The 10,074-nt window shown below is 43.8% G+C and overlaps 1 protein-coding gene across 4 annotated transcripts in view; it reads left to right on the forward strand.

The window, feature by feature from the left end:
- LOC144695752 (zinc finger protein 474-like) overlaps nucleotides 1-299 on the forward strand; it is a 64,806-nt gene extending 64,507 nt beyond the window's left edge. For all 4 annotated transcript variants that reach the window (XM_078566734.1, XM_078566727.1, XM_078566742.1 and 1 more), the window contains exon 6: nucleotides 46-299. In XM_078566734.1, coding sequence (XP_078422860.1) covers nucleotides 46-188 — 143 coding nt within the window. In that variant the 3' untranslated portion in view covers nucleotides 189-299. The remainder of the gene's footprint in view (nucleotides 1-45) is intronic.
- The last annotated feature ends 9,775 nt before the right edge of the window (nucleotides 300-10,074 follow it).

Here is a 10,074-nt window from a genome sequence, read left to right on the forward strand (position 1 = left end):
CATGTCTAAAATAAAAGCTTCAATCCCTTTCCCTCAATTTTCCAGGTAAAGGTGCTTACGATATAGATGCTTTAAATGAGGCAGCTTGGAGAAGTTCCCAAGAACAACTGGTGCCTTGTGGCATCTGTGGGCGGACCTTCCTCCCAGACAGATTGATTGTGCACCAGCGTTCATGTAAACCAAAGTAACCAACCTGATGAACAGAGCCAAACTGTCGTGGAATAGCACTTGACTGTAAAGAATAGTTCATTAACTCCAGTAAAATAAAATAATGCTATAAAATAAAAAATAACTCATTTTTTTGTGGCAGTTTTGCACTAATTATGGATTGCGTCACTACCTGCTGTAAGTTTATTGGAATAACACAATTTTAAAATTAAACCCACTACACTTGCTTCAAGATTGGGGCAGAAATTCCACAGCTCTTCCAGTACACACCTTTGCCTGTTCCAAACAAAGAAAATTTCCTAAACACCTCTACCTTCCTAACTCTCTCAGTTCTTTCAAAAGTCTCATCAAAATCTAACTTTTTGGTTAAGCTTTTGCCACCTTCTTTAATTCTCCTCACATGAGTGCTGATTGTCCAGTTATTTTTACCTTTGTGAAGTACAATTTTTCACCAGTGAAGAATAATGAACAATTCAGACAATTTTTTGAATGCAAATTATCAGGAAGATTTTAATTTTTTTGGTTCTACTTTAATCCCATGTGCATGTCCCAATCACTTATTTCACTATCACACTTGTTGGGGGTACTTATTGGGAATTCATGTACGTGTTCACCTTAACTTTCCACAGGAACCAGAAGGTAATATATGAATTAATGTGCATTCTTGTTTATCCATGTGAAAATTATGATGGCAGCATGAACATGTATGTTATTTTAAATAAGTCGTTGTAACATTAAGAACCTGATCAGTTTGGGGTACAACTTCTGTGGAGTTCACTCGATATCCCACTCTAACATCAGCGGAAACCTTGGAGGAATGGTGTAAAACTATTTTAAAATGTTTGCTGTGATCCATTCCAGTACTCTCTAAATGATCAGCACTAAATTATAATTACTTGGAAATTTATATTAAAATCACATATTTGAAAAAAAATTGTAACAATTGTCTATATTTTGATTTCTTTTTAATTTTTTTTTAGTAATGAATGTAGCTGTATAAAATAATGTGGTTTAAAATCTATTTCATTTATGCCAAGCCTGAATGATTTTAAATATATAATGCTCATAATGAATGGGACAAACTTTTCACAGGAGTTCTACCAAACATCCACCGTAATTTTGATAGAAGATCAGTGAAAATCCTGGAGAAATGATACAAATGGTCAATTAAGTAATTTCAATGAGGTTTCCACCAAGGTTCCAGTGCATGATCAGAACAACTCCCATGAAAATTCCAATGCATTATGTAGTTAATCAATGTGTAAATCTTCTTTTTCCAATTTTTTTTCTCTTCCTCTCCTGCAAGTGGTAATTCCTGTTAGTATATGGTTCCACAGGCACTAGCAGTTCTCCAATATCTCATTAAAATAAAATCCACGATTTTATGGAAGTAATGACTGCAAACCTATCAGTGTTCGCCATCTACTCCTCTGAAACTGAAAGCAAATCCTGGAGTCCACACATGTGCAGCTAAATACAGAGACCCAGAACTTGCTGTCAGTGATCCTACATTTTTTCAGAAGGTGCACTGATGAGGCTCTCCCATAATGCAATCAATTAGAAATCACTGAACTGACGAGAGCTTCCACTCTCCTGCTCGCTCTGTAAAATTCCTTGAAATAGTTACATTTTGTTGAAAGATTTGTAAAACACAATGGCCTGAATTTTCCTGTCGGCGATTTGGGGGCGGGGCCCGCTCGCCGACGGGAAAATGACACGGGATGACGTCGGAAGGAACCCCCGACATCATCCCGCCCCATTTAAATATTCAGGAAGGCGGGCAGACAGCGAAATCAGCTGTCTGCCTGCCGACCTGTCAACGGCCAATTGAGGCCATTGACAGGATAATTAAGGTAATTAAAGACCCTGCCCGTCCAACCTTAAGGCTGGCAGGCAGGCCAAGAGCCCCAGCGGGCTTCTGATAAAACATGAAACCTCTTTCATGTCCGTTTTAAAAATCTTAAATAAACTTTATGTGAGATTTATTAACATGTCCCATCTCGTGTGACATTGTCACATGAGAGGGACATGTTAATTTTTTTGAATTTTTCTATTTTGACACTTTGAAGCACTGTCAGTGATCTCCCTGAGACAGCACTCTAGTCTCAGGGAGCATTGCGCTCTTTTGCGCGCATGCGTGAAAGAGCGCATTTTGACAGTTGGGGAATTCCTCCCCCCCCCGCACAGGAAGCGCATAGTGCTTCCCATCGGGCAGACCGCTGAGCGGGCCTTAATTGGCCCGCCCACTTAAAATGGCGGCAGGGCCCGCTTCGGCGGCGGAGTTCGGCTGCCTGCCCGCCGCCGAGCCGGTGGGGCCCGCCAGCCAACCTAGGGCAAAATTCTGCCCAATAAGTTCACAGTTATTACTAAATGGCCTCTGATCCTGAAAGTGTCATTTTATATTTGGTGAATAGCAAATTTCTTCAGTATGATATGAAATTACACATTTTTAAGTATTTTTTTATAAGGTTTGATTTAAGTTTTTTGGTTCTACTTGAATCCCATGTGCATGTCCCAATCATTTATTTCACTATCTATAAACTTTAAAAATTTAAGGGCTGGATTTTCATCCTTGAGACAGGTAGCAAGAGTGAGGGAAAATCCCTGGCTCAGCCCACCCATCTCTGGAAAAAGTGCCCTCAAGAATGGGATTTTTCATTGTGGTGGGGGGGGGGGGGATGGCGGTGGGAGGGGGGGCGGGGGGGGTGGGGGGTGATGGCAGGGGGAGAGGCGGGTTGGGTGTGGGCTGCCACCGGGCCAGCCAACCCTGGAAAAAGTGCAGAGGCAACCACAGGAGCTGCCAGGTGCGGAGGTGGGTTTCTTAAAAGGCTTGCCTCATAGCTGTGGGACTTATCCCAATTAAAATAAAAACAGAAAGGCCATCCTGTCCTCACCCCTAATACCACTTCACCTTCCACACACTCACCATATCACATCTATGCCACCTTTTTGTATGGAGGGTGAAAGGGCTTTGATGTGAAGGTTTATAGGGGTTGTTTGCAGGCCATAGCTTGGCATGGGGGCATGAGGGGCCATAAGGGTTGTTTGGGGGGCACAGCTTGGCATGGGGGCCATGAGAAGAATATTCTGAATTTACCTTGCAAAAGATCCCCTCAAGCAGATTATTGTTCATGATACCTCTGAGGTGCCATGAACCACGAATCTTTGAAAAGCTGACCTGACTCCATGATGATTGCAGAGGACTAGGACATACCTATCCCCACAATGGAGCTGGTCAGGTCAGGAGTGCAGGGTGAGGGCTTTTGACCCGAACCAGCCCACACCCTTAAAAAGCACCCCTGAAAATCGGAAACCCCAGTAACAGAATCAGGACTCCCGGAATCACCCAGCCACAATTTTTAAAGGGCTCCTGAGTCATCCTGATTCAGCAAAACTCCAGCTACAAAAGTGAAAGGATTCACTGGTTTTTATTTCTTGGTTTGCTGTCTGTGAGAGTACTTCAGTGTGTTTGGTTGCTTACCCTGCCTGATGACATCATTGCTGCTGGATGCCTGTAGAACCCTTTGACTTGCTGCCAGGTACAAACTGACATCGTTAAAGGGGAAGTCTACACCACAGAGGTTGCTAGATCTTTGTGGGTATCTTTCTTTGAGGTCAGTGGCAAGCGCAGTTGCTTCGGCACTAACTGTAAAATCCAGTCCGTGGATATAATTTGCTAATAATAATTCTTATTGTTAAGAAATCCAGACTTGTGTCTTCCCTGAGCATTTTCTTTTCAAATTCTGCTTGAATAACTTGCAGTTTGTGGAAAATTTAAATCATTGCAAATTAATTTCATTTTACATTTTATTCCACTTAATATATAGTTTAATTTATGTGGAGTTAATATAAAGTTTATGATCACTTTTACAGTTATGATAAATTGTAAACTGTGATGTGCAATGAACTTAATGCTCTGAATTAATGAAGTAGAATAAGTAAGCAATTGGCATGCATAATATTTATTGTGCGGTTAACTTTTGAAACGTTGATATTAATCAATACCCTTCTTTCTATTATGGAATAATTAAGTTTTATCTAATAATTTTATGATTTTGGGTTGTATAATAAATGGCATGTTGAATCATTGATGAGTGTTATTATTACTTTGGACTTTATGATACTAATAAGTTTGATAAACAAAATATACACAATTTCCAAACTTAATCACCGTACCCTTAATTTTCAGTTTTCCTTTCTATACTGAAGTTGGTGAATAGAGCTGGGGCATGATTCCAGTTGTCAGCTGCCCTCTAGTACCTCTTCCAAAGTGGAACAATTCCTCTTCCAGCTGTAGGTATCAAAATTGTAAATGTGTTTGCCTTGACTGTATTTACAATGTAAATATCAACTAGAGCAATTCCTCTTTCCATGTAATCAGTCTTTGGATAGAAGGTCATTCAATGATTATTTGACATCGAGCAACAACACAACCAAATCCAATACTGAACTCACCCAACATCCATGAGCATGCACTTTCTAGCAAGATAGCAATCAGAAGTTAGATTTTAACTTTTACTGCTAGGCAGTAAACTGATGGTAGTGTATCGGCAGCCCATTCTATACTCCATTACTGTCCTGCTTACCATCGAGCACATTTCAATTTTGTTTTCAGGATTAAGTCAATGCAAGCACTGTTGCACTTATCGCATTATTTTTTTAACAACAATGGTTCAGGTCACTGCAGAATGCAATGTGTAGGCCAGACTGAGAAGGGATTGCAGCTGTCCTTTCCTAAAGCTGAATCCAAATGTTTTAATGGTAATTTTTCTGGTACTAGACAACAGTTCACCAGATTTATTGATTCAATTTCACATGCCAGGGCGGATTTGTATGTGCAACTTCTGGATTACTAGTCTAATACTATAATGACTATTGTACAATACCCATGCAGTAAGTAATTTATCTGCCCATCACCAAGTTCCTTTTCGGTCAGAAATTTTAATACTCTCACTTTACAATTTATTACATCCATGAAGTTTTGTAACAAATCTGTATCTAAAAACATTCAGTTTCAGTGTAATGATGTATGGATTTTTGTCAAATGATCAATTTTATTTCAGTTTAGATTTAAAACAATTACTTTTCTTTTTTTATTCTGATTTGTCAAGATGGAGTTTGTTGTTTGCTTGAATTTAAAAAAAAAGAAACTATTTCTTTGCTGCTTTGAACATATCTGTCCTGCATAAATCTTTAGACTATTACCTTTTTGTCATTAGGCATTTCTGTTCAGAGATCAAAAATTTAAATGAACATTCTAATTCTCTGTTTTGTATATAGGGCCTTGAGTTGTCCTTAATACAGTTGCATTCTGAAACCGCAGAATGCTGTGTAATTTTAAAGCTTTGACCCAACTGTTTTTAATTTTCTTGTTTTTTTTCAATTTATTTTCTTGCATTTGCTTCAGTTACAAAATGTTTAAAAATAAGTTATTACACAGGCTGTTCTTACAATATTTCTATTTTTTTCTTATGGTTAAAGTGGTTAAGTGTGTCCCTGTTTTTATTTTGCTGGGAATCATTTAGTCAGTTTTAATGACATTGGGAAAAATTTTCCCCCTGTTAGGGAGGAAGCCCTGGAGCGGGTGTGGGCGGGTACGCCTCCGATCGGCGCTCCCAATCGGGGGCGTGCCATTTTACGTGGGTGGGCCAATTAAGGCCCGCCTAGCGTGAGGTCCACTTGGAAGCTATGCGCTCCCTGTGCGGGTGGGGGGATTCCCTCAGCTGCGAGTGCGCTCTTTCGCGCATGCGCACGAAAGAGCGCACAGATCTCTCTGAGGCCATGTGAAACCTTTAATAAAAATTAAAATACCCTCATGAAACCTCATCGCACCCGTGGAAGAGGTTTCATGCTTATTCCGAAGCCCACCTGGGCTCCCGGCCTGCCCGCCAGCCTTAAGGTTGGAGGGGCAGGTCCATTAATGACTTTAATTAGTTTTTCAGTGGCCTCAATAGGCCGTTGACAGGTAGACGGGCGCACAGCTGACTCGGCTGCGCCCCCGCCGACCTAAAAATGGAAATGACGTGGGGTGACGTTGGGAGTCCACCTAACATCATCCCGTGTCATTTTACGCATTGGCGAGCGGACTCCGCCCCTGCTCGCCGACTGGAAGATTATGCCCATGGTTCCTTTCTAACAAGCTTACACCAAATTTGACAACTGTTTTGCATTCTTGCTACATTCTTTGTGCCCTTTCCCTCTGTAAAATATTTGGCACAATCATATTGACATTTTCCCTATCTGGGAAGGTTTACATGTTTAAGGCTAGATATACATTGAGAGCAGGCTCCCCATACCCCTACGTAAACATCAGGGGTGAACCTGCCTCTTCTTGGCCAGTTCATTTCACATTACTTTTTCGCGCAATGGCCCTTTAATTAGTATGAGGCAGAACTTCCGTCCTCCTCCAGGACAATTTTCCACCTCATAGAGCTGCCAGCCAATCAGAGGCTAGTATCTCTAGGCCACCCTAGGATTAGTGCCAAACGAACATTTGAGCATACGAACTAGCAGGAATAGCCATTTGGCCCCTCAAGCCTGCTCTACCATTTGTTAAGATCATGGCTGATCTGATTGTGGCCTCAACTCTATAACCTTTGTCTCCCTTGTCAATCAAGAATTTATCTAATTCAGCCTTAAAAATATTCAATGACCTTGCTATCCACTGCTCCCTGGGGAAGAGAATTCCACAGAGTAATGACCCTCTGAGTGAAAAAAAAATCTCCTAATCTCCGCATTAAATGGGAGATGCCTTATTTTTAAACTGTGTCCCCTAGTTCTAGTTTCTCCCATTAGGGAAAACATCCTCTCAGCATCCACTCTGCCAACTCTTTGCCCACTCACTTAACCCATCCATATCCCTTTGCAGACTCATTATGGCCTCCTCGCAACTTATTCTCCTACTTTGTCATCAGCAAATTTGGCAACCATACATTCTGTCCCTTCATTCATTTCCTAATTCCCTTCCAAGTCATTGATGTAGATTGTAAATAGTTGAGCCCCCAGCAATGATTCCTGTGGCACTTCACTAGTTACAGTTTGTCAACCTGAAAATGACCCATTTACCCCAATCTCTGCTTTTTGTTAGCTAACCAATCCTCTATCCATGCTTATAGGTCATCCCCACTCCATGAGCTCTTATTTGTGTAGCAACCTTTAATGTGGCACCTTATCAAATGCAAATATACCACATCTACAAGTTCCCCTTTATCCATTGTTGCTTGTTACTTCAAAAAACTCCAATTTTCCCTATGACAGATGTTAGGCTAACTAACCTGTATTTTCCTGCTTTCTGTCTTCCTTCTTTCTTGAATAGAGGAGTTACATTCACTATTTTCCAATCTGATGAGGCATTTCCAGAATCTAGGGAATTTTGGAAAATTACAACCAATGAATCTCCTATCTCAGCAGGCATTTCTTTTCAGACCCAGGACGCAGGCCATCGGGTGCTGGAGACTTTCCAGCTTTTAGTTCTAATAATTTTCTCAGCACCTATTCCCTGCTAATTATAATTGTTTTAAGTTCCTTTCACCTCTTGATTTACAAGTATTTCTTGGATGTTTTTTGTGTCCTCTACAGTAAAAACACTTACAAAATATCTGTTCAATACTGCCGCCATTTCCTTATTTCCCATTATTAATTCCCCAGACTCACTCTCTAGAGGACCAACGCTCATACAAAAGTAGGCTGTCCATCCGTCTTTCAGATGAGATGTTAAACCAAAGCCCCTTCAGGCAGTATGGATGAATGTAAAAAATCTCATGGCACTATTTCAGAGAAGAACAAGGGAATTATCCCTGGTGTCTGACCAATATTTATCCCTCAATCAACATCACAAAAACAGAGGCCAGGATTTTTTGTATCCATAGGTGTCAGGCGTGTTTGGTGGCATTAGTGAACAATATGGCATGATCGGTTTCACAACGGTGTGAAACCAGTTCACAATCGTCCGTTCAGCCCGCCGATGGGGGGACCTGTTCTCTGCCATCTGGAACCTCATTGTAATACATCAGCATATCATTATTAGGCCTGCCCGCCAGAATTGTCCCCCTCGCCCCGCTGGATCGTCCGCCCACGTCGGCAGGAAAGCACGCCAGTGTAAAACACGTCTTGACAATTGTGACGTGCAGAAGTCGGGACTTACCCACCAGTGCTTTGCTTATATTGTGGACATCCAAGGAGCAGGAGACGCTGGAGCCTGACACCAATGGCACACTGGAAGAATGTCCATGGATGCTGGGTGGATTCTCATGGACAATGGCTCTTCTGCGAAACAGCGCACGGAAGTTGGATAGCCACTGTTGATGCTAACAACAGATGATGGTTAAGGGGGTGGGAAAGGAAGATCAGGATGGGGTGAGGTTGGGAGGAGGGCAATGAAGGTGTCAGGATGGGGTGAGGTTGAGGGGGGGAATGAAGGTTTCGGGGGGAGGTTGAGAGGGGGAGAGGGAGAACGGGTGGAGATGGGGTAACGGGATAAGATGGCAACTGGGGAGGTAGGTGTAAGGGGGGTGGAAGGTGCAAGGGAAGGAGTGTGGAGAGGGGAGGGTGTTTGTGGGAAGAAGGGGTGCGGAGAGGGCAGGGAGTAAGAGTGGAGGAAGGAGTCAGGAAGGGGGTAAGAGTAAGGCTGGAGGAAGAAGTGAGGCTTGAGGAAGAGATGAGGCTGGAGGTAGAGGTAAGGCTGAAGGAAGGAGCCAGGAGGGGGGAGGGACTAAAGGTGGTGGAAGAGGTAAGGCTGGAGGAAGGAGTCAGGCAGGGGAGGAGCTAAATGGGGCGGAGGGGGGAACTGGAGTGGGGTGGGGTAAGGGGTTCCGGTGGGGTGGAAGGGGTTCCGGGAGGGAAGGAGTCCGGAGGGGGGAATGGGGGCGGAGGGGGGAAGGGGTACGGAGTGGGGGATATGCACGTGAATGTGCACGGGAGGGGTCAAATAGGCCCATGTCTGCCTCCTGGGAAGCGAACTGAGGGTGGGCGTGGTGTGGAGGAAGGGTGAGAATGACTGAGGGTAGAGTGAGGCGGTAGGGTGAGGATTCGATGGTAGTGATAGAAGGTACAGCGAGGGTGATTGGTGGGGACCTGGAGGCAGGCACAGACCCTGGGGTGGGAAGGAGGATGTTGCAGAGGTGAAGGTGGATGGGGGTGGGATTTTCAGGAAGGAAGGGAATGTGAACATTCACCTGGACATCTCAGAAGGATAAGGGATGTGGCTGGTAGGTAATGGAGGGGAGGTGGAAGGTATTGCTGAGGGGGGTCAACTGTGATGGGGGAGAGGAAATGGGTAACCGGGGAGGGTGAAAGATGGAGGAGCGCACAATGCAGTAAAATCAGACTACGCTTGCTAAATTGAAAGTGAAATGAGAGTCGTGGTGGGCAAGATCAGGTGCTGCATGGGAATGTGATCAATGGCTGGGCAGTGATGCAGGTCAGTTCAGATGGACAACTGAAAGCGAACCCCAAAAGGCAGCATTGAAAATGCTCAGGACATGGAGATGAATGTGAAATGTGAAGGGCCTGCATGCATGCGAGGCTGCTTGCATGAGGCTATGAAAGGCCCTGCCACGCACACACTTTTCCCTCCCAAGTCACACGTGGGCCAGCTGATCCCTCTGCGGTGACGGGCCTTCTGGGCTGCTTAGTTCCACCTCTTCACTGGAGGAGGTGTCCTCTTGGTTGCAGATGAGGACGTGGATGGAGATGAGAGACTGGCTGGCTGAGGGTGTTGGTAGAGCTCCCTGTGAACCTAAGTAGAGATAAGTAGTGCATGGCAGCAGATCCAAAAGCAGGAGAGACAGCACTCACAGTTGCATTGAGAGAGGGATGATGTGGTGCAGGATCCCCAGATGGGTGTTTGCTGACCTCACCATTGCCATAGGCAGGGTCCACATCCTCACTAGCCAGCACGATGGCACG

The sequence above is a fragment of the Cetorhinus maximus genome, chromosome 2 (assembly GCF_964194155.1).
Source record: "Cetorhinus maximus chromosome 2, sCetMax3.hap1.1, whole genome shotgun sequence".
NCBI classification, from domain to species: domain Eukaryota; kingdom Metazoa; phylum Chordata; class Chondrichthyes; order Lamniformes; family Cetorhinidae; genus Cetorhinus; species Cetorhinus maximus.